The sequence below is a fragment of the Lolium perenne genome, chromosome 2, assembly GCF_019359855.2.
Source record: "Lolium perenne isolate Kyuss_39 chromosome 2, Kyuss_2.0, whole genome shotgun sequence".
Taxonomy (NCBI): Eukaryota; Viridiplantae; Streptophyta; class Magnoliopsida; order Poales; family Poaceae; genus Lolium; species Lolium perenne.
Genome location: NC_067245.2, coordinates 93,308,105 through 93,332,725, shown reverse-complemented (window position 1 = coordinate 93,332,725; position 24,621 = coordinate 93,308,105). Strand labels below are relative to the sequence as shown.

The 24,621-nt window shown below is 47.1% G+C and overlaps 1 protein-coding gene across 1 annotated transcript; it reads left to right on the top strand.

Moving 5' to 3' along the window:
- Positions 1-8,450: 8,450 nt before the first annotated feature.
- LOC139835543 (uncharacterized) lies at positions 8,451-11,864 on the top strand. The gene is made up of 5 exons (XM_071825400.1): positions 8,451-8,862; positions 8,961-9,134; positions 9,224-9,334; positions 9,418-9,593; positions 11,791-11,864. Exons 1-5 carry the CDS (start codon positions 8,525-8,527, stop codon positions 11,862-11,864), a joined length of 873 nt encoding a protein of 290 aa, XP_071681501.1. The 5' UTR covers positions 8,451-8,524.
- The last annotated feature ends 12,757 nt before the right edge of the window (positions 11,865-24,621 follow it).

The window sequence follows — 24,621 nt, the reverse complement described above, 5'->3', positions numbered from 1 at the left end:
GTTGAGGGCGAGCCACCCAGGAAGAGGGTTCCTGCGAAGGTGATGTGGTATGCTCCAATAATACCACGGTTGAAACGTTTGTTCAGAAACAAAGAGCATGCCAAGTTGTTGCGATGGCACATGGAAGAACGTAAGAAAGACGCGATGTTGAGGCACCCCGCCGATGGTCGGCAGTGGAGAAACATCGGGAGAGAGTTTCCGGATTTTGCAGGTGAGGCAAGGAACTTATACTTTGGTCTAAGTACAGATGGCATGAATCCTTTTGGGGAGCAGAGCTGCAGTCACAGCACCTGGCCCGTGACTCTATGTATCTACAACCTTCCTCCTTGGTTGTGCATTAAGCGGAAGTTCATTATGATGCCAGTGCTTATCCAAGGCCCAAAGCAACCGGGCAACGACATTGATGTGTACCTAAGGCCATTAGTCGATGAACTTTTGGAGTTGTGGGCCAAACCAGGTGTACGTGTGTGGGATGAGCACACGGAGCAAGAATTTGACCTACGAGCGTTGCTATTTGTAACCATCAATGATTGGCCTGCTCTCAGTAACATTTCAGGACAGACGAACAAAGGATACAATGCATGCACACACTGTTTAGATGAGACTGAAAGTAAATATTTGGGAAAAAGCAGAAAAGTTGTGTACCCGTTCAATCGTCGTTTCCTTCCGCGCAAGCATCCCTTAAGGAAAAAGGCAAGCATTTCGATGGCGAGGCAGACCGCCGTCCGAAGCCTTGTCCCCGTAGTGGTGCTTGATATATTTGACATGGTCAAGGCTTTAAATGTGATCTTTGGAAAGGGTCCAGTGATCGACCTGTTCCGAAAGACGATGACGGACACGCGCCCATGTGGAAGAAGAAATCTATTTTCAGGGAGCTAGAATATTGGAAAGTCCTGAAGTCCGCTCTGCAATCGACGTGATGCACCTGACCAAGAATCTTTGTGTGAATATTCTAGGTTTTCGGGCGTGTATGGAAAGACAAAAGATACAACAGAAGCACGGGAGGACCAGGAACTTCATAAAGGACGAAACGGCAATCATCCAGGGCAGTTTGTAGGGCCTGCCAGCTACGCTCTTACCAAACAAGAGAAGGAGATCTTTTTTGAAGCCCTATTCAGTATCAAGGTTCCGTCTGGTTTCTCATCGAATATAAAGGGGATAGTAAATATGAAGGAGAAAAAATTCCAGAACCTGAAGTCCCATGACTGTCACGTGCTTATGACACAATTGCTTCCGATTGCATTGAGGGGACTTCTACCAGAAAATGTTCGACTAGCCATTGTGAAGATATGTGCATTCCTGAACGCAATTTCTCAGAAGGTAATGGATCCAGAAACTTTGTCAGGATTACAGGAAGATGTGGTCCAATGTCTTGTCAGCTTCGAGTTGTTGTTCCCACCATCCTTCTTCAATATTATGACGCACCTCCTCGTTCACCTAGTTGAAGAGATTAGAATTCTCGGTCCTGTATTTCTACACAATATGTTCCCCTTCGAGAGGTTCATGGGAGTCTTAAAGAAATATGTTCATAACCGAGCTAGGCCGGAAGGAAGTATCTCAAAGGGCTACGGAACTGAGGAGGTCATTGAGTTTTGTGTTGACTTTCTTCCTGACCTTAAGCCGATTGGTGTTCCTGAATCTCGGTATGAGGGGAGGCTGACTGGAAAAGGCACACTAGGAAGGAAAGCAACGGTGTGGAGGGACAAGATTTCTTTCAATCAAGCACACTACACAGTTCTTGCGTACCTGGATGAGCCTTTTGTCCTAGCCAGCGAGGTGGCTCAAGTTTTCTACGTGAAGGACATGTCTAGCAAATCAAGAAAAAGAAATCAACAAAAGAATACATCAACCGAGGAGCCAAAGCACCACATAGTTCTTTCGGGGAAAAGAAACATCGTGGGAGTGGATGACAAGACAGACATGTCAGAAGATTATAATAAGTTTAAAGAAATTCCGCCCTTCACGGTGAAAATTGACCCAAGCATCTTGCTAAATGATGAAGATTCTCCATGGCTACGGCGTAGAAGATCACAACACAAGATGGCGATGTAATAATGTATTCTTCATATATAGTTCCCAAGACAATCTCTACATTTATGTAATAATGAGAACCCTTTCCCCAACACTGTTAGAGGAGATGGAGTCTTTCACGGGCTTGCATGGAAATTTTTCCGAGGAGCAGCTTCCGAAGATGCCGTAGGGCGTGTGCACCAACGACATCTTCGAGAAGCTGCGCCACGGGAGATTTCCCAACCCTTTCCTTCATCCATGGGAATGAAACTGTGCTTGGCTTGTTGATCTGCTTGGCAAGGCGTATCGATGCTCCTTTTATAGGCACGACACCGCTTCTACTTTGTCTTATTCCTTCGACAGGCCGTCGTGCGCTACATGCTTTATCTCATCGAGCAGTGCGTCCACCCACGCGTCCTTATCCTGCCGACACCTTTAGTCGCGGTTGCAGCCACCAACCGTGACAAAAGGTTACCGACACATCCTTATCCTGCCGACAGCTTTAGTCGCGGTTGCAGCCACCAACCGTGACAAAAGGTTACCGACACATCCTTATCCTGCCGACAGCTTTAGTCGCGGTTGCAGCCACCAACCGTGACAAAAGGCCCTCCTAGATAAGCCTCCCCCAGTCTTTTGTCGCGGTTTGAGCCTCCACCCGGGATGAAAGTTTCGCGCGCCACTTCGTTCCCGCCTATTTTCTTCCCGCATTCCCGCCATTTTTGCACTATATATATGTAGGCTTGGACTCATATCTGCAAACCTCATCACTCTCTCCCATGGCTTCCATCGTATGTCTAACACCCCGGGAGGCGGAGGCGCTTTGCGCCTCGAACTACCCCTGCCCGCCCGGCTACCGCGTCCCGACCGGCTGGTTGCTGAGCGTCGGAGGCGTACCGGTCCCTCCTATCCCTCTTGGTGTGCCACGCGAGATGGCCATCACGAACCACTACTATTTCGAGCTCACGCCTGAGCAGCGGAGGAATCCCCAGTGGCATCCCGACTACAGCCCGACTTGGGACAGCTTCTTCATCTATCGGCGTGAGAGGGCGGTTGCCAGGTACGAGGAGGACAGCCCGCCTCCTTCGAACTTCAACGAGGCCGGCCGTCGGATGTGGTGGCGCGGCCGGACTCTCCAGAGCGTCCTGGCCTATCGTGGCCCCCGCCTGCGCTACCCTCAATCCCAGCCCACGCGTGCTCACCTGCCGAGGTTGGACAACCGCGACCCCGATGCTAGCGACGATGACGTCGGCGACTATGATGACTACAGTGGCGAGTATTATAGGACTAGGCACGACTATGATTGAATGGCTCCAACATTCGAATCTGGCCATGTATCTTAATTTTTAGTTGAGCTCTGTACTTTAATTTCAGTTCAGTCGTAATAAATTTCGTGTCAACGACTTTATTGAACAAACAACCGTCAACGACTTTATAAACTAAATTTAAACTAATAGAACCGACAACGACTTTATTGAAATTACAATAAAATAGATAAATTACTAGTCTAGTCTCAGTCGTCGTCGGAGGTTGTCTCCGTCCAAATGTCATCCCACCGAGGGTCGTCTTCGGTCCAAGTTGTATTCGGGTTCTCGAGCTCGAAGTTGGCGACGGCCCGACGGTGGCGCCTGTTGGACCTGCGTTGTGCCCTAAGGATAGCGAAGAACGCGTCGGTGTTCTCGACGTCGTTGGGGAACTGCGCCCTCCACTGGCGCATCAACTGCTCGTCGTGCTCGGCGATGGCGATCCTGCGCTGCACCTGGCGGTGCCGTCGACGGTCCTCGTCGTCGACGAGGCACGGCGGTGGCGCGAGGAACTCTGCCTCCTCTAGCGATTCAACATCCGGGAAGTTCATGTCGCGCCGTGGCCGCCGAAAACGCCACGCCGCCGCGTCATAAGCGCGCGCCGCCAGCTCCGGCGTGTTGTACGTGCCGAGGGTGAGGCGGAAGCCACCGGCGCGTATCTCGGCGTAGAACCTACCGCTCGGACGCACTCAAACGCCACGGAAACCGGACGCCCCTCGACGACGTGGAGGCATCCCGGAGATGAATGAGCGGAGGAGGCGGTGGCGACGTGTGGTTGCACCCGCACTCGTCGCTATATATAGCGCACGCGGGGCATGGCACGTGTAAGCCACGGCTACACACGTCGCACGCCGGCGTCGACGGGTGAGGCACGTGGAAGCGGTGGCCACACGTCGCACGACGGCGTTGGCGGGTGAGGCACGTGGAAGCGGTGGCCACACGTCGCACGGCGGCGTCGACGGGACGCGACACGTGGCACGGGGACGCGACACGTGTGGCACGGCGGCGGTGCACAGGGGTGAAACATACCCGACTATCAACGTTTCATATGACGCGAGATGCAAATAGGTATATGGATGTCATATTCATGTTCATTACCTTTTTTTGATCAATATTCATATATAAAACATTTGTATTTGAGTTACCATTCAAAAGTTATTGAAATAATAGTTTTATTAATTTAAAATACAAAAAATAAAGGGTGAAGAGGCCTCTAGATGGGCTGATCCGTGGCACAGCCCATCCAACGGCTCTAGGCCGTTGGATTCAAACGGCCAGAGCCGTTGGATGGGCTGTGCCGCGGATCAGCCCCAAAGGCCCACCCGCGACAAAAGGGGGGGTCTTTTGTCGCGGGTCAAGCCCCCACCCGCGACAAAAGGGGGGTAGGTATAAGAGGGGCCGTCGTGGGCGGAGCCGCCACCCGCGACTCCTGGAGGCCAACACTTAGACGAATTTGCGCCGCCAGGCTGCCCAAATTCGTCGCCGCCGCCGTTCGCCGGCGTTCCCTCGTCCTCCGACGCGCCGCCTCGACCTCCTCTGCCGCGCTGCCGCGCTCCTCCTCTGCTGTGCGCCGCCTCGACCTTCTCCGACGCCGCCGCGCCGCCTCGACCTCCTCCTCTGCCGCGCGCCGCGCCGCGTCGACCTCCTCCGACGCCGCCACGCCGCCTCGACCTCCTCCTCTGCCGCGCCCCTGCTCCGCGTCGTCCTCTCAGGTAGCACACCACGCCGCGCCACGCCGCCGCCGCCGCCGTGCCATTGGCCTGCAGACGCCGCCGGCGCGTTTCAGTTCGGCCATTTTTTTTAATTTTTTAGTTTTTTGTTAATTTGTTTTATATAATTTTAGTTAATTTTAGTAGTTAGTAGTTAGTTTGTAGTTAGTTAGTTAGTTAGTTAGTATAGTTTTAGTTTTAGGTTTAATTAGTTAGTATAGTTTTTGTTAGTTACTATATATAGTTTTAGTTTTAGATTTAGTTATTATAGTTTTAGGTTTAGTTAGTATAGTTTTAATTAGTTTTAGGTTTAGTTAGTATGTATTAAGTTAATTAGTATATGTATTAAGTTAGTTAGTTTAGTTAATTCTTATATTTATGTATTTAGTTAGTTAGTTAATTCTTAGATTTAGTTTGTAATTTAGTATATGTATGTACTTAGTTAGTATATGTATTTTGTATAGTTAGTTTATAATTAGTATATGGATTTAGTTTGTGCTTTAGTATATGTATTTGGTATACGGACGACTCCTCCACCGACACCCTCTCTCGCAAACTAGCTAGCGTCGCCGACACCCTCTCTCTCGCAAACACGCGTCCACCGACACCCCCTCTCTCTCTCTCTCTCTCGCAAACACGCATCGCCGACACCCTCTCTCTCTCTCGCAAACACGCATCGCCGACACCCTCTCTCCCTCTCTCGCAAACACGCGTCGCCGACACCCTCTCCCTCTCGCAAACACGCGTCGCCGACACCATCTCCCTCTCGCAAACACGCGTCGCCGACACACTCTCCCTCTCGCAAACACGCGTCGCCGACACCCTCTCCCTCTCGCAAACACGCGTCGCCGACACACTCTCCCTCTCGCAAACACGCGTCGCTGACACCCTCTCCCTCTCGCAAACACGTGTCGCCGATTAGGGTTAGGGTTTGGTTTGTGTTTGATTAGGGTTAGGGTTTGGTTTGTGTTTGATTAGGGTTAGGGTTAGAACATGTACTTATCGATTTAATTCTTTTGCAGAAACAATGGATCCATTCGAACGGGACTTGGAACAGGAAGACATGTTCGCGGACATAATCCGCGATGGTACAGAAGCCGACCGAGAAGACCGCGGCTCCGGTAATGGAGAAGCCCGCGGCTCCGGTCATGGAGAAGCCGACGGCTCCAGTCATGGAGAAGCCGACGGCTCCGGTGACGGAGAAGCCGACGACGGCTCCGGTGATGACGGAGAAGCCGACGGCTCCGGTCATGATGAGGTATTAATGGAATTCTATATGTACATATGTATTGAGGCATTAGTATAGAGGCATTAATGCAATTCTATATGTATTCTCTTAGGCCTCCGAAGATAAGATAGATAAACGAGGCCCGGCAAAGAAGTTGACCAAAAAAGACCACTTCACAATTGAAGCTATATCACCGGAAGGCCAACCGGTGGTACCCGAGAATGTCGGAGTGAAGTTCAAAAATTAGTGCGGAGTTGTGGTTAGAGATCGTATCCCGATCACTGTCAGAGAATGGAACAAGACCAAGAATGTGTCCGAAAATCAGGTTGCCGATAGGTACAAAGACACACTTTTCAGAGACCTCATGGCACATTTCACTTTGCCAGATTTGGGATCGGAGTCTGAGAATGCTAAGCAGCGGGCGCTAGTGAAGAAATGGGCTCTTAAGAAGATGGGGGAACTTTTCCGGGCGTATAAGAATCGGTTATGGAAAAAATTATAAGAAAGACAAGAAGCCTCCATTATTCGAGAACTACCTAGCGAAGCAGGAGCATAACTGGGAAGAATTTGTGAGGTACAAAGAATCAGAGGAGGCTGTGAACCTGTCAACGAAAAACAAGAAGAATGCAAGCGAGAAGAAATATCACCATCATACGGGGCGAGGGGGCTACGGAAGAGCCATGCCTAAGTGGGATGCACAAGAGGCTGAGATGGAGCTGAACGGGATCACTCCAGAACCCACGCGAGAAGGATGGGACACTAGGGCTCGAAATTGGTTCCTCGCGCATGGCTGTGAGTGTGACATGAAGACAGGGAACATTGTTGAAAGTGACACCAGGGTTAGGGTACCCAGGCAAAAATGGATTGAAGTGACGACAGATATAAAGGCGGGAAAACTAAAGTTTGCTCCCGATAGAGAGAAAGACTGTCGACGCTTGTCCTCGGTAATCCTGAGAAGGGAGGACGAACAAGAGGCTTCGGCCCTAGTGTTCCGTGGTCGCTTGGGTTTCCGGCCGACGCGGAGACTTATAGAAGCCGAGCAAGAGCTAAACAACGCCAGCTGGAGGTGCAGAATGACCGGATGGCCGAGTTCCAACGCCGACTTGACCAGCAGCAGCGGGAGCTTCAGCAGCAGCAGCGGGAGATAAATGAACTAAAAGGACAGCGCCCGCCAGATAATACCGCTGACATATCTCAGCGACGAGACAGCAGCGTGGCCGACTCGGAGGCCCCTCCTACACGGATGATGATAGATGCCGGTCTGGCGACCCCTTGGATGGAATCAAGGAGCAAACACCTTGTGATCTCCATGAGGTGTTCAGGAAGGTTTCGTTAAGGTGGCGGTCGGCTATGTCTTACCGGCATTTGGACCTGAAGGTGAGCTGGCAACATGGCATGGCAATCCGATTCCAGCTGGCTATGCTCGTGTCGGGGTGGATTCAGTTGTCCCGTCGTGGGAGACATTGGAGCTCGATATCCCTGGAGGTGATGGGGGGCTTACACTCAGAGAGGTGCTGGGAGAAATCATTCTCTGGGAAAAGAAGAACATCAGGCTGCCAGGCTGGGTAGCACCTAGTACCAGTCGTCCCAGCAGGTCACCATCACCTCCTCCAGGTGATCGCAGGCCACCATCACCTCCTCCTACTGATCACATGTCGCCACCATCACCCCGTGGGTACGACGTCGACCACGACATCGGTAGTCCATCTCCATCTCCAGCGCCGCCGCCTCCGCCCACTAAGACTCGGAATGCACCCAGCTGGAAGCGTTTCAAGAGTCCTGTCCGCAAGAAGTCGCCCCTCCCAAAAGTACCAAAGGTTCCTCCCCCCCGTCCTTACGATCGTACCCCGGAGGAAAATGATGCCATTGTTAAGAAATACAATTATGATTTTTTTCATAAGCCAAAACCTCCAGCGCCAGAGCCATACACAGAGAAGCAAATAGAATATGCTACTAGTTTTCTGAACACACCATCGCAGTATGAGTTACACGAGAAGAAGGATGACTATACACGCACTCTTGCGAAGGTAATTGACCAAAAGAAGGATGAAAAGGCTAAGGAGAAGGACATTACTGGCACGAGCAAATCATCAGCTAGAAGTGCAGCTGAGAAAAAGTCAAGTTCAACAAGTGCACCCCTCAAGGCCAAGCAAACGACAAAAGGCAAAAAGAGAAAGAAAGTTCCCCTCCTCGGTGCTCAGCCCAAACAATCGATCCCAGCACTCAAAGTGCTTAATGTTCCCAAGCTGTACCAGGAACATCATGGTGGTATCGATATGGAAGAAGCTGCAAGGCTAGCGGCTGCTTGTTCAGTTACCGTGGAGGAATTGCTGTCTGCAGCAGATGCTGCAATACCCACTGCTGATATAGCTCCTAAATTTGTCTACGGGGCCGACTTGGTCAGCAGAGAGCAGCTGCATAAACTGCCAACACATATGCGGAATTTGCATCAGTGGTACCTTGATGCATGCAAGGAGAACATAATGTACATCGTGGCGAGTATACCATGGGAATATTACTACCGAAAGGAGGAGATCCATATTGAGATGAATGAACTCTGGCAGTTATTCAATCTAGAAGCCCTCGACAAATCTCTCATGAGTTGCTATTGCTTGTAAGTTGTTAACTACATATAAGTTCATTTTCATTCAGTTCATGTTCGTTTTCATTGCATATATATACTCATTATATCTTATGGGTTCTCTTATGCAGACTGAAGATCAGTGAATGCAAAAGTAATAATATTATCAATGTTAGGTTTGTTGACCCAGATAAAATACATGTTGAAACGGTGAAGCATAAAAGCGAAGAAACGGGGGGAAACCTACTAAGGTTTTTGGGGGAGCAATATTTCTGTGATTCAATATTGTTTCCTTACAACTACGAGTGAGAGTCTTAATGATCTTTTATGCACATTCAATTTTTCTTACTCGATGTTAAGTGTAATTCCTGACGTATATGCATAACATGTGCAGCTTCCACTGGATTCTACTAGACATTCAACCTGATAAGGGAATAGTTGAAGTAAAAGACCCACTGAGTAGAGGCGTGGACGGGTTCCAGGACTTGCAGAAGTTGCTCCAAGTGTAATTTCCTTCATCGCCGCGCTTTATCTTTCGTGAGATATCAATTAATTATCCACTCATTCAATCATTCTTTTGCCTGGCAGGGCTTGGCAAGCTTTGAAGAATCTTCATAAGGAGATTACCTTTGCAAAGAAGCTAACATTTACTCCTGTACCGTGCCCCCAGCAGCCACAAGGGACGAATCTATGTGGATACTACGTTTGCGAGTCCATTCGCATGTTAACCACTGAGAAGCAGAACAAAAATAAATTCGACGTAAGCAATAACATTCACAACTTTATTTATTATCATCAATATTTCGTTATCAAGACTGATATAGTCATACTCATCTCATTTTCGTATATAGGTCGACTTCATGCGGGACAGACTCCAACCAAAGGAACACGCACTAGGAATCGCGGAGGAACTGGCGGGACTTTTGGTTAGAGAAGTAATAAACAACAAAGGCTTGTTTAGTCCAAATAGATGCTCTACCTCCAAATAGACGGTCGTTAGTACCGCTTGTCGATCGTGAGCTCCATGTATATATGTAGGGAATCTACGAATATGTGTAAGGGGAATCGACTTTTGCTTCCAATATTTGTTTGATCGATCTATATATATAATGAATGAACGTGTACAACTTCTAGTAGCGTACAAATATATGCAACTTTTATTTTCGAACGAAAAAAATGAAATAACAGGCGGTCGGTGGCGGGGGGGGGGAGGGGTGCTGCACCCCTCAAACCCTAAAGCAGCAGCGTTGTGCGCGCGCCACGTAGAGGGCCTTTTGTCGCGGGTGGTAATACCGTCCGCGACAAAAGGGCCTGTGCCCTGCGCGCCCCGCGGCTGCCACGTGGTGGACCTTATGTCGCGGGTCGTAAGCGACCCGGGACAAAAGGACTCCCTTTTATCGCGCCTTGCTTGTCGCGGCTGGCCGCCCGCGACAAAAGGCCCTTACCACCCGGATCAAAAGGCCTGTTTTCCACTAGTGGTAGTTGTTACTCCTTGTTTGCGTGAGCCTTTTGGAGTTCTGCGTAGATTTTAGACTAGTTGAAACTTTTTTTTTTAAAGGTACCAATTACACCCAGTCTCTGCAACAACGCACCACCCTAATGACAGTACGGATGCACACAGCCAAAAAAAAACTAGTGGAACTGATAGAAGGAAAAGTAATATGTACATCCAGGATTCCAGGTTTAGTGCTAAACTTCTGAAAATGTACGTACTAAAATATTTCCTCCAGCTTGCCATGCAAATGTTTGTGAGGTTTTTTTTTTGCATGGTAATACGATTCTCATTGATAAATAAAAGACGAGATACAAAGTACGTATACACCGATCTTACAGATCTGGAAAGATAGGATAAACCTATGTGACAAACCAACGCCTATCCATCTTCTTTGGCACCACCGTAGCAGCGACCAAGGAAAAAATGGACAGATCACCTCTTCACCTGAGCTCGACGCGGCTCCATCGCTGATCATCAGCTTTTCGGACCTCCAATGTAGTTTGCCATAGGACAAACTATTGCCGTTGAAAGAATCAGACTAGGGAAACATGTCCCTGGACACGTCATCGAACTTCAGCACTGGCACCCACGCACGACGATGTCGGAGTAGGGAACCAGAACCATCAGCCTTCAACCACGAACCCACCACAAGGTGCACCATCTTCCAGCTGTCACCAGTGCAGACCACCGTCTGCACGTACTCCTAGACGAATCCTCTCTGCTCCACCTTGGCGCCGGAGACAACGCCGCAGCAACGGGGACAGAGCAGGAGGAAAAAACCATCTGATGGAGTCGTCGCCGCCGCCTCGCCGACAACATCCATGAACTCTAGAGCCATCGATCTGAAAGATCGGCAAGCACACAGTGCCACCAACTCCGAGACGCCGCCATGAAGGACAGCGCCGGTGTGGGAGAAGAGTTGAGGCAGATTTATTTGCCCGGGCGCCGCTCCCACCACCCCAACGGCGCGCCATGCCAGAGAACTCCTAGCCCTAAGTACCATGCAAAAAACGGGGTCCCCCTCCCTCCTACCGCCGGAGCGGCAAGCGGAAGGAGAGGGGCCCAACGCAGATGCCGGAGATTGGAGCAGGAAATTTGTTTCCGCCGCCGCCGCCGCCTGGGAGACGCGCGGAAGACCTAATGTTTGTGAAGTTGCGAGCAACAAATTAACAAAAGAAGTTGCGAGTTCTGATTATACCGTATACAGATCCACAAAGGTACAGTATAGAACCAGAAAAACTGCGGAGCAACACTTCCATTTCTGAACCGAGAGAGCCACAACGGAGATGTGATTACATGGGTAAGGCTACCGGTTACATGAGCACTACAGGATTGAATTATGCGTGCCGACGCCGCTCGGGCTCGCCCTCACCTCTTTCGCACGACGCCCTCCTCCGGCCATTACCTAGGCCCGCCCTGCGACAGTACCTTCGCCACGGACTAGTGGATGCTCGACATGTACCTAGGGCAGTTCAGCGTCGACGGGCTGTTTTTTAGCTGCAGCCCGCACGCGCTCTTCGTCCGCGTCACCGGTGCTTAGGGCATCTCCAACGCGGTGATCTAAATCGGACGCGTTGGCCAGTTTGGATAGGGCCGTTTAGGTGGCCACACGGACAGCGGACCTGGCCGTCGTTCCGTTTGGATCGCGCAGTGCCCTCAACGCACGTCCGCATCCCAAATGTCAAAATAAAAAAGAAAATAATTATAAAAAAAAAGAAAACAAAAATAAATTAAATTTAAACTATAGTTTATTAAACTTAGCCCTATTTCGGGCAATTTTTACACAAAAGAAAGCCCTATGATCAAGTGCCAGATTAACAAGGAAATTTGACCTTGTGTCCACCCGTTGATCTTCGGCAGCGGCGTCTAGAAAGGGACCTATTTGGCGACAGCACAAGAATTACAAAGGAGAAAACAAGGAAAAAACAGAGGAAGTTTAGGCTTAAGAAGTATACCTGCCATTTCCAAACTTGCTCCAGTCATCAACTCGAGCATAAAATTCTCTTGGAAGGTTGCCTATGTAGCTTTAGCTACGGCGGTTTCTTTGGTAGCTATAGCCTCCTGAGCCTGTTGTAGCGCAACCTTCTCCCTATCCGATGATTTTCGAGACTGCTCCATTATTATAAGTGCTTGTTTCTTCATAGACTGAAGCTGTTGGCGGAGTTCTTCCAAGTCTTGTACTGAACCCTTACTCGAGGAATCTTCAATAAATTCATCATCGACAGACATTTTCTTCGAGTAGGATGAAGCAGGAAAAGCATCGGAAGGATGAGGTGTTGAAGTGTAGTTATCAAATACCAACTGAAAATAAAAATTTCGACATCAATCATCAAGCAAAATAGATTTTCATTGATTTTCAAAGTATTTACAAGGCCCTTACAAAAGGATGGATCCTAGTGATCCAATCATACGCTGTCGCAAGCTACATCCATTGCGACGAGCGTCAAAAGAAAGAAAAGAAAAGGACAGGTAGGGTAATCTATTTGACCTCCGTTTTGGCGGAACTAGAGGAAGGCGTTGGCTTGTACCCGAGGAAGGCCAGGATTTTCTTTGAGTGGGGCTTTGCAGCCCTGATCAGGTTCGGCCATGTATCCTGCTTCATCTTCGTAGCCTCGCCAACTTTTGCCCAGTCGACGTCCTGCTGGCTCGCCGCAACCAGTGCTATAGTACCTTCAACGCCAATCTTCAAATTTTCTTGGCGAAGAGCAATGCCAAGATCTTCTTTGGGGATGAAGCTTTCGGCAAGGGCGGCGAAAGTATCGGGCTCCCTTTTCTTCGCGAAGAAGTAAGGGAACAAGCGTGGAAACGCTGTATGGGCATCAAAAATGCTACGGCGCACCAGGTCAGCATGAATCTCGAGAAGGGACAACGCGTCACGAAGACGGTTGTTTTCAGGTTTCTCCAGCATAAAATCTTGATTCATCTTCCCTGCTGAAACAGAAGTTTGGGTCTTCAACAAAAAAGGGGGAGGAAAAACAAAGACAAGGATGCAGACGGATTAGTGAACTTACTAACAAAGCGCCGATTCAACGACTCGAGGCGAGCAACGATTTCCCCTTCTTGGGCAATATTCTGAGCGATTTTGTCACTCAAAGCAGTTTCTGCCTCATGAAGCCTCTTCCGAAGATCTTCAATGCAAGAAGCGTCCTTTTCAGCCTTCTCGCGAGCTTCTTCACTTGCCTTGAGTTTGGAAGCAAGATCGTGAGCTCGTTTGTCCGCCGTAAGGAGAGACTCTGTTAAAAAGCCATAGGAGCAAAGTTAAAGTGGCACAAAGGCCAAGGATGATATTACAAGGAGTAATAAAAGTGGATTGTTCGACAGTTTACCTTTCAGCCCTTCAACAGTGTTGCGGTACCCAATAAATTGGGCACCAAGGTTAATAAAAGGCTGCATTAAAGGCTACAGGGAAGCAAACGAAAAGAAAGATTCAGGGAAGTAAAAAAAACTCGACAAACAGAACAACAAAGATAGTAGACTTACATCGTCCAAAGCTGGAGTCGGTGAAACTCCGGCAAGGAAGAATTGTTCGCCTAGCTCGATTCTTGCTCTCTTTGGCGAAGAGGCTCGGTGGCTAGTGGAAGGAGTTGACCTCTGAGGATTTGGATGAGGAGTCGAGGTTTCTTCCGCCGTGCGAGGTGTATCCGACATAGCCAAAGTGTGAGACGTGCTCATAGGAGCAGTCACATTGGCGGCGGGTTCTTCTTCTTCTTCTTCGCCGCTGAATACAAAATAGAATGAGTTTATTTGCAATGGAATTATATTATTCGGTATATAGTAAACTAAAGAGAGCGACAAGGCAACTTACGAGCTAATAAGGGCGGACGTGTAGGCGTCGAAGGGTTGAGGTTCTTCGGGAGCAGTTTCTGATGGGGTTCGTTGCATAGAAAACAAAAATTTTCCTACCGCAAGACGAATAAAACCAACAGATCTAATCTATGGAACACCCAAGATCTAATCTACAAGATCGAAGCAACGAGATGGAGATGAGACTAACCCTCGAAGATTCCAAAGCCTACGAGATTAATCTCGTTGTTGGTGTAGACGATCGTTCCGGTGCTGCAATCCGGCAGCACTTCCGTACTCGGTCGCGCGTACGGTGTCGATGAAGCTCCTTCCTCTCCCGTTCCAGCGGGCAGCGGAGGTGTGGTAGATCTCCTCCAAATTCCAGCAGCACGATGGCATGGTGCTGGAGGTGGAGGAAGAAAACTGCAGGGCTTTGCCTAAGCCGGAGCAGCGTATGGTGGAGGGAGAGGCGGCCAGAGGAGGGGCTAATGATGGGGGTTGGTGGCCAGCCACCCCTCCCCTCTTTATATAGGGGGCCAGTCGGCTGGGGTGGCCCCCTTCCCATCTAGGGTTAGGGGGGCGGCGGCCAAAGGGGGGAGAGGGCTTTCCCCTCCCCCAAGTTGATCCCCCCTAGGAAACCCTAGGGGTTTGGCCGGCCTGGGCCTTGGGGAGCATGTGCCCCAGGTCCATTAGGCCAGGGGGCATCCCCTTGGCCCATGCTAGCCCTCCTAGGTCGTGGGCCCCATGGTGGACCCTTCCGGAACAATCTAGAACCTTCCAGTCAATCACCGGAAAAATCCTGAACATTTCCGAAACCCAGAAATCAACTTCCCTTATATGAATCTTATTCTCCGGACTATTCCGGACCTCCTCGTGACATCCTGGATCACATCCGAGACTCCGAATAAACTTCGTCTCCATACCATATTCAAATCTACTTATGCGACATCGAACCTTAAGCGCGTCACCCTACGGTTCGCGAACTATGCAGACATGGTCGAGACTCCTCTCCGAGCAATAACCAATAGCGGGATCTGGAGATCCATAATGGCTCCCACATATTCAACGATTTTTCGATAAAGGGAATATATTAATATCAAGAGATACCAATTACACCCAGCCTCTGCAACAACGCACCACCCTAATGGCACTACGGATGCACACAGCCAAAAAAAGTAAAATAAAGCTAAGAAACAAAAGTCCCGCTACAGTATCTCGGGCCTAACAACAGCAATACATCCACCGCCATGAAAACACCTGAATTACAAACTCTCCAAAAAATGACGCCTCCAAGAAGGGAACAGTGCTCAAACACCGTCGTCGCCCGATCAAAGGTTTTCACCCCGAAGATACTCCCCACTCTCAAAACAATGCCTCCACCAAGGTCACTGCCAGGCACAACCAGTTAAGGCCAGACCTTGGGTTTTCACCCTGAAAGGTAGGACTCTGCGCTTCACATGTGTTGTCGCCCCCACTTTCAAACCGCTGCTGTGAAGCCCGGACACCAAGCAAGCCCCTCAACAACGCGGATACTTGAACCTCCCTTAGCTAGCCCCCCCCTCCGGCCTTCATGAAACTCTCTTCTTCCGACTTTCATCATGGATCCATAGTCACACACACGATGCCAATTCCCTTTGTCACACGATATTCTACTTGTCCGAGGTTTGATCATCGGTATCTCCATACCTTGTTCAACCTCGTTACCGACAAGTACTCTTTACTCGTACCGCGGTATGTCATCTCTTATGATCAAATCATATGCTTGCAAGCTAATCAGATGACATTCCACCGAGAGGGCCCAGAGTATATCTATCCGTCATCAGGATGGACAAATCCCACTATTGATCCATATGCCTCAACTCACACTTTCCAAATACTTAATCCCATCTTTATAACCACCCATTTACGCAATGACGTTTGATGTAATCAAAGTACCCTTCCGGTGTAAGTGATTTACATGTCTCATGGTCGAAGGACTAAGGCAACTATGTATCTGTAACACCCCAAATTTCAATAAAAAGAAAGTTAGAGAATTCCAGAAAGCAAATTTTCAAACCAACAAAAACTTTTCTTTTGCATATAGTACCATGCATAGGACTTGTGCATTTGAGTGATATGCCATGATGATTGCTTTTACTTGTATTTGATATGCTCTAAAACCCTAGTGTGATCATGTGAAGATCACCAACCAAATAAATCAAAGAGGAAGAAATTCCATAAAGTGCAAAACCCTAAAAACCCTCACATATGCTCTATGGCATTTTTTATAAATCTTGACCCTAGACCTATTTGGTCTTCACCATTAGTTGAATAATGTTATTAAACACTTATTACAACTTTTGGAACCAAGGTTGCACAATTCAAATGAAATTCAAACACAATTCCCACTCACATATGATAATGGTCAATTTTGACAATTATAGTCTGATCCCCACTTTGAGCCCCTGAAATTCAATTCTCCCAAACCAATTCTTGCTAACTCTTTGCACCATTTCAAAGTCAACATCAAGGTGAACAACTTTGATGAAGATCACCCTGCCAAATTCATCTTTGATCATTAGCTATGCTCATCCAAAGTTGCAACATTTTAACAAGTGCAACAATCTCCACTTAGCCATTTTGGCCAAACTTTGAATTCAAATTTTTCCACCACCACCTCCAATCACCTCTGGTCATTTACAACTTATCTCAACACTCACATTTCAAAAACATTCACCATTTGAATTATTTCAAATTTGGACAATTTTGGATTTTCCAAATTTGAACACTATTTGGACACTATTGCAAATAGTGATTCTACCCTAACTAACCTACCCCAACTTGCACCAAATGGTTCCCCTGCCCCCTTTTTCCCTTAATGGCAACATAGAACCCCTAGGGAGAGGAGGAGCAAGGCTAGACATGGCCATGCCGGCCATGTCGCCCGAGCCCGACCACCTCCCCCTCTCTCCTTTGCTTCACTGCCCTGGCCCCCTCGCCACCATGCACCAACGAGATCCCTACGCCACCCTAGCACCGCCGTTGTCGAGCTCGACGACGACACACGCCGGAGACAGCGCGCCCCAAACTCGCCCTGCATGCCGAGGACGTCGCACGAGAGCGCGCCCTGGACACGCGCCGCGCCACCACCTCGAGCACGCCCTGGACCCTCCCTCGACAGGTTGAGCACCGCAGTGACACCGCGACGCCGCCAGACACGCGCCCAGCCTCAACCCGTGACCGCCGGCGCCAGAGACGACGACTTGTTCCCGTACGCGCCGTGGCCGTCGTGGAAGGAATGCGACCAGACCAGACGTCCCCCGACCAAGCCAGCACCACCTCCAGCTTCGCCTGGACGAGGAGAACCCGACAGCGCCCTCGCCTAGCTCGACCCACCACCGGAGAAGCCGCGCCATGGTCGACCTTGCCACTGCCCCGCCACCCTCTCTCAATCCTATAAATAGGAGGTTCCCTGGACCAAACCAAGCACACCAGCTCACTCCCCACCTCTCACTGCTTCGCCACAACCACTCCACTCACTCGATCGTCACCGGAGCTGCTCCAATTTGAAGATCGGAGCCGCCCGTACCCGGAGGTCGCCGCCGTCGATTGGAGCTGTTCCAGGAGGAGCCGCCGGTACCAGGAGCTCCGCCGTCGTCCACAACTTCCCCACGCACACTGCCATCCCTCGCTGGAGCACTGGTTAGCCCTCCGACCCCCTAGGTCCGCCGCCAGAGCATCGGGTTCTCGTCGGAGAAGACGATGAACCTCGACCGTCGGATTCACTTCTAATCCAACGCCTCACTTTAAAACATACCGATTCGGGTTAGATGAGCCGCTGACAGGCGGACCCCACCCTGTCAGGCAGCCCGCGCGGCACTGGACCGTGGTGGGCTGGCTCGGGCCGTTTTCAAATCTTTTGGCCCAACTAATTTTCCCGCCGGCCTGTTTATTTCAAAACCAGTTTAATTAATTACAAATCCATTTGAATACTGCCTCCACTTTGAAATTCAACCATTTCAAATTGGCTAAACCAAATTTAGTGAATTTTATATTGTTAGAAAGCCACTGAAATTCTCTACAACATGCCACTGGCCTCATGGTCAATTTCTTTGTAGAATTAATGTGACAAAAATAACAAGGCAGGGACTTTTCCCTATTCAAATAATTCTTAAAAATCAACCAAAATAGATATTATGTTATTTCCAACTCTAATAGCTCACATTTGACTTACACTAATTGTTTATACAATAAAATGGTGTGGTCACTTTGGATGATCATGCCATGGTTTAATGAATGGATATTTTGACTAGTTTAACTAGTTGATATTATCCAAAACTATTAAAGTTAAATTGTGTGAAGTCTTCCACTTCATTTAAACTTGTCTCACATGGATTCATGGGATGTTTGGACCCCTGGTTCCAAACTCTCTTATATGAATTACTTGAGATTTAAATCAAAGGTAGTGTTATTTAAATTGTATGAGGTGATCCACCTCATTTAAATCATTTTCCCAAATGATGATGATGAACATTTGACTTAGGTCAATATGAGTTCATCCATGATTGTTGGAAAAATTAAATCTTAAAAAGATTTCAATGAGAGGAAATTATTTCTCAAGAACCCTATGGAAACTATCATTTACATATGGAATACAAATTCTATTTAAAATCCCACAACCCATGCACCCTAGTTTATTTATTTGGTGTGCATAGAGTAGTTTGTGTGTTTATTTGTGATGTGTGGAATAGCCATTGAATTAGTGAGTAATTATACTCGTATTCAAATTTAGACGGTAGCACCGGAGAGTACGCCGAGGAAGAAGGTTGCTACCAGGAGGAAGAGGAGGAACAGTTTGAGAACTACCAAGGCAAGCTAAATTACTATGCAAGCTACTACCAATGCAAGCTATTATTCTTGCAAAGTGCAAAGCCCCTTGGGGCAAGGCACCATGTTCTTATCTTTTCTTATATGAACCCATCCCAAGTTTTTACTTTACAAGTTTTTACTTGTTTTCTAAATGAGTTACTTTTATAGTTAACTTTGGTCAAAGTACAAGTTGGTTACTAGAGTAGTGAGTTAGTCTTTCCCAAGCAAAGCAAGATAGCACCCCTCATGAATTAGAGCTAGTGCTAATCAACTAGACTTGACTACTCTAGATGGGAACAATGTGATGTTGAAATGATTTTTTTTAAACCTTGGAATGAAGATGCATTCCATTGAAGGATTTTTGAAGGTGAATATGACCCAGAGAAGATGGTGATTTTTGATAAAACATGATGTTGGTTTGAATGCGATACCTTTCCAATTATCAAGTACCCCCACAATACCTGATTATGGGTAGGGCGTAACTGGAAGTTTATGCGTCTTAGTATGGGTTCCCTCTAAACAAGCGTCATCGGGGTTATGCCGAAAGCTGCCTCTACCACAAAAGAAACGATACGATATGATGCGAAATGAGGTGAATGTCCGGCCCAAGCCCTGTGCAGTTCCCAGGCTGACTGTCTGTCTCCACTGGGAGGCCAAGCTCATGGGGAGAGGTGCTCATACTAGGGTTCGTAAGTGAAAGGTTATGGTTGATGATCCGCGTACTGTGTTACGATGATTCGGGGAAATCCCGACGGATGAAATCAAATGTTGTGGCACAAGTGTGCAACCTCTGCAGAGTGTAAACCTATTCGAATAGCCGCGTCCACGGTTACGGACGGTTGGAAAGGCCATACAGTTTCCGATGTCATATCTTTGAAAATGATGTTGAAAAGGTGGATGGTGAAATGACGGGTGGTGGATTGAATTGAAATCACCACTTGAATGGTGGGAATGACACTAATGTTCCCACTTGAGTTAGTTAGCACTTGAGTAAGCTTTTATCAAAACTTTGTGAAATAAAACTAGCTTTATGCAAATAAACTAGAGCTTAGCAAACCATACTAGAATGTCTAGCACTTACTTTAGTATTAGTTTGCGAGTACTCAACGTACTCACGGCTTTGTCCCTGGCTATTCAAATGGCCAGAGTATGAAGATGAACAAGGAGATGACCAGCAGGACGCCTACGACAACTGAGCGCTTCCCGACGTCAAGCGTTGGCCTGTGGACTAGAGAGTCCTTGTATCTTACGCTTCCGCTATGTTGAACTATGAACTTGTGTTTGTTTGTTGATCAATAGATCAACTATTCGTGTAATATGGATCATGTGATTCCAATTTGTAAGACTTATGGTTTGTAATGAATGATGACTGTGATACTTAACTATTATGCCTCGCAACCACAATATTCCTGGGATTGCGATGTATGACATAATAGGCACTCGGACGTAAAAATCCGGGTGTTGACAGTATCGAAAGCTTATAGCAATTTGAACTTAATGACTTGATCTTATGCTACGCTCATTTGGGTGTGTGTCCATTATATCATTCAACTAATGACATAACCTTGTTATTAATAACATCCAATGTTCATGATCACGAAACCATGATCATCCATTAATCAACAAGCTAGTTATACAAGAGGCTTACTAGGGACTCCTTGTTGTTTACATAACACACATGTATCAATGTTTCGGTTAATACAATTATAGCATGGTATGCAAACATTTATCATAAACACAAAGATATTATAATAACCACTTTATTATTGCCTCTTGGGCATATCTCCAACAGTCTCCCACTTGCACTAGAGTCAATAATCTAGATTACATTGTAAGGTACCTAACACCCATGGCATTCTGGTGTTGGTCATGCTTTGCCCTAGGGAGAGCTTTAGTCAACGGATCTGCAACATTCAGATCTGTGTGTACTTTGCAAATCTCTACTTCGCCATCTTCGATGTACTCGCGAATCGAATGAAAACGCAGCTTGATATGCTTCAGCTTCTTGTGTGACCTTGGTTCCTTTGCATTGGCGATGGCACCCGTGTTGTCACAATAAATGACTAACGGGTCCAATTTACTAGGAACCACACCAAGCTCAACAATGAACCTCTTCGTCCATACCGCTTCCGATGAAGCCTCTGAAGCCGCTATATATTCAGATTATGTTGAAGATTTCGCCACCGTGCACTGCTTGGAACTGCTCCAGCTTACTGCCGCACCATTCAATATAAACATGTACCCAGACTGAGACTTGGAGTCATCAGGATCGGTGTTCCAACTTGCATCGGTGTAACTGGTTACAATGAGCTCTTGGTCACCGCCATAACAAAGAAACATATCCTTAGTTCTTTTCAAGTACTTCAGGATATTCTTGACCGCTGTCCAGTGTTCCATTCCTGGATCACTTTGATATCTGCTGGTCAAACTAACAGCATGTGCGATATCCGGTCTAGTACACAGCATGGCATACATGAGAGAGCCTACTGCCGAAGCATAGGGTATCTTGCTCATCCTTTCTCTTTCATCTTCCGTAGCCGGACCTTGAGTCTTACTCAAGACCTTACCTGGCAACATAGGCAAGAACCCTTTCTTGCTTTCATCCATTCTAAACTTCTTTAGAATCTTGTCCAGGTATGTACTCTGTGAAAGGCCTATTAGGCGTCTTGATCTATCTCTATAAATCTTGATGCCTAAAATGTACGCTGCTTCACCAAGGTCTTTCATCGAAAAACACTTATTCAAATAACCTTTAACGCTGCTTAATAGTTCTATATCATTCCCAATCAATAATATGTCATTTACATATAATATCAGGAACGCTACAGAGCTCCCACTCACTTTCTTGTAAATACAGGCCTCACCATGAGTCCGTATAAAACCGAAGTCTTTGATCACTCTATCAAAGCGTAGATTCCAGCTCCGGGATGCTTGCTTCAGTCCATAAATGGAACGCTGAAGTTTGCATACCTTGTCAGCATTTTCAGGATCGACAAAACCTTTGGGTTGTACCATATACAACTCTTCCTCAATATCACCATTGAGGAACGCCGTTTTGACATCCATCTGCCAAATCTCATAATCGAAAAATGCAGCTATTGCTAACAAAATCCTCACAGACTTTAGCTTCGCTACAGGTGAGAAAGTCTCATCGTAGTCAACTCCTTGAATTTGTCGAAAACCCTTTGCGACAAGTCGAGCTTTATAGACAGTAATATTACCATCATCATCTGTTTTTCTCTTGAAGATCCATTTATTCTCGACAGCCTTGCGGCTATCAGGTAAGTCTACCAAAGTCCATACTTTGTTATCATACATGGATCCCATTTCGGATTTTATGGCTTCTTGCCATTTGTTGGAATCTGGGCTCATCATCGCTTCTTCATACGTCGCAGGGTCTTCATCATTGTTGTCCACAATCATGACATTTAGACAGGGATCATACCAATCAGGAGTGGTACGTTCCCTCGTCGATCTGCGAGGTTCAGTAGCTTCCTCGTTCGAAGCTTCATGATCATCATCATTTGCTTCCTCTCCTATCGGCGTAGGCTGTGCAGAAACTTCTTCCGGCACTGCGCTACTCTGATCTATGAGAGAAGGTTCATCAACCTCGTCGAGTTCTACTTTCCTTCCAGTCACTTCTTTAGTGAGAAACTCCTTCTCAAGAAAGGATCCGTTCTTGGCAACAAAGATTTTGCCTTCGGATCTGTGATAGAAGGTGTACCCAATTGTTTCTTTAGGGTATCCTATGAAGACGCATTTCTCCGCTTTGGGTTCTAGCTTGTCAGGTTGTAACTTCTTTACATAAGCTTCACAACCCCAAACTTTAAGGAACGACAGCTTAGGTTTCTTCCCAAACCATAATTCATACGGTGTCGTTTCAATGGATTTAGATGGTGCCCTATTTAAAGTGAATGCGGCTGTCTCTAATGCATAACCCCAAAACGACAGCGGCAAATCGGTAAGAGACATCATAGACCGAACCATATCTAAGAGAGTTCGATTACGACGTTCGGACACACCATTGCGCTGTGGTGTTCCCGGCGGTGTCAACTGTGAAAGTATTCCGCATTTCTTTAAATGCATGCCAAACTCATAACTCAGATATTCGCCTCCGCGATCAGAACGCAAAAACTTAATGTTCTTGTTACGCTGATTTTCTACTTCACTTTGGAATTCCTTGAACTTCTCAAAAGTCTCGGACTTATGTTTCATAAAGTAAATATATCCATATCTACTCAGATCATCCGTGAAGGTTAGAACATAACGATAACCACCGCGCGATGCTACACTCATTGGTCCTCACACATCGGTATGTATGATTTCCAATAAGTCTGTAGCTCGCTCCATTGTACCAGAAAATGGAGTCTTAGTCATTTTTCCCATTAGACATGCCTCGCATCTGTCAAGTGACTCAAAATCAAGTGACTCAAGAAGTCCATCAGAATGGAGTTTCTTCATGCGCTTCACTCCAATATGACCAAGACGACAGTGCCACATATAAGTAGAATTATCATTCAATTTAATTCGCTTAGCATCAATGTTATGAACATGTGTATCAGTACTATCGAGATTTAACAAGAATAAACCATTCATCTCAGGTGCATGGCCATAAAAGACATTACTCATATAAATCGAACAACCATTATTCTCAGACTTAAACGAATAACCGTCTTGCATTAAACAAGATCCAGATATAATGTTCATGACTCAAAATCAAGTGACTCAAGAAGTCCATCAGAATGGAGTTTCTTCATGCGCTTCACTCCAATATGACCAAGACGACAGTGCCACATATAAGTAGAATTATCATTCAATTTAATTCGCTTAGCATCAATGTTATGAACATGTGTATCAGTACTATCGAGATTTAACAAGAATAAACCATTCATCTCAGGTGCATGGCCATAAAAGACATTACTCATATAAATCGAACAACCATTATTCTCAGACTTAAACGAATAACCGTCTTGCATTAAACAAGATCCAGATATAATGTTCATGCTCAACGCAGGTACCAAATAACAATTATTGAGGTTTAAAACTAATCCCGAAGGTAGATGTAGAGGGAGCGTGCCGACGGCGATCACATCGACTTTGGATCCATTTCCAACGCGCATCGTCACCTCGTCTCTTGCCAGGCTTCGTCTATTCCGTAGTTCCTGTTTCGAGTTACAAATGTGAGCAACCGAACTAGTATCAAATACCTAGGCACTACTACGAGAACCAGTAAGATAGACATCAATAACATGTATATCAAATATACCTTTCTTTTTGACGTGGCTGCTCTTCAGATTGGCCAAGTATTTGGAGCAATTACGCTTCCAGTGCCCCTTCCCCTGGCAGTAATAGCACACAGTCTCAGGTTTAGGACCAGCCTTAGGCTTCTCAGGATGCGCTGCAACTTTCTTGCTGCCCTTCTTGAAGTTACCCTTGTTAGGCTTGCCCTGCTTTTTGAAACTGGTGGTATTGTTGACCATCAACACTTGATTCTCCTTTTTAATCTCTACTTCAATAGACTTCAACATGGAAAAGAGTTCAGGTAAATCTTTGTTCATGTTCTGCATGTTGTAGTTCATCACGAAGTTCTTGTAACTTGGTGGCAGTGATTGAAGGACACGATGAATACCCAGCTGGTTAGGGATCATCATCCCCATGTCACTGAG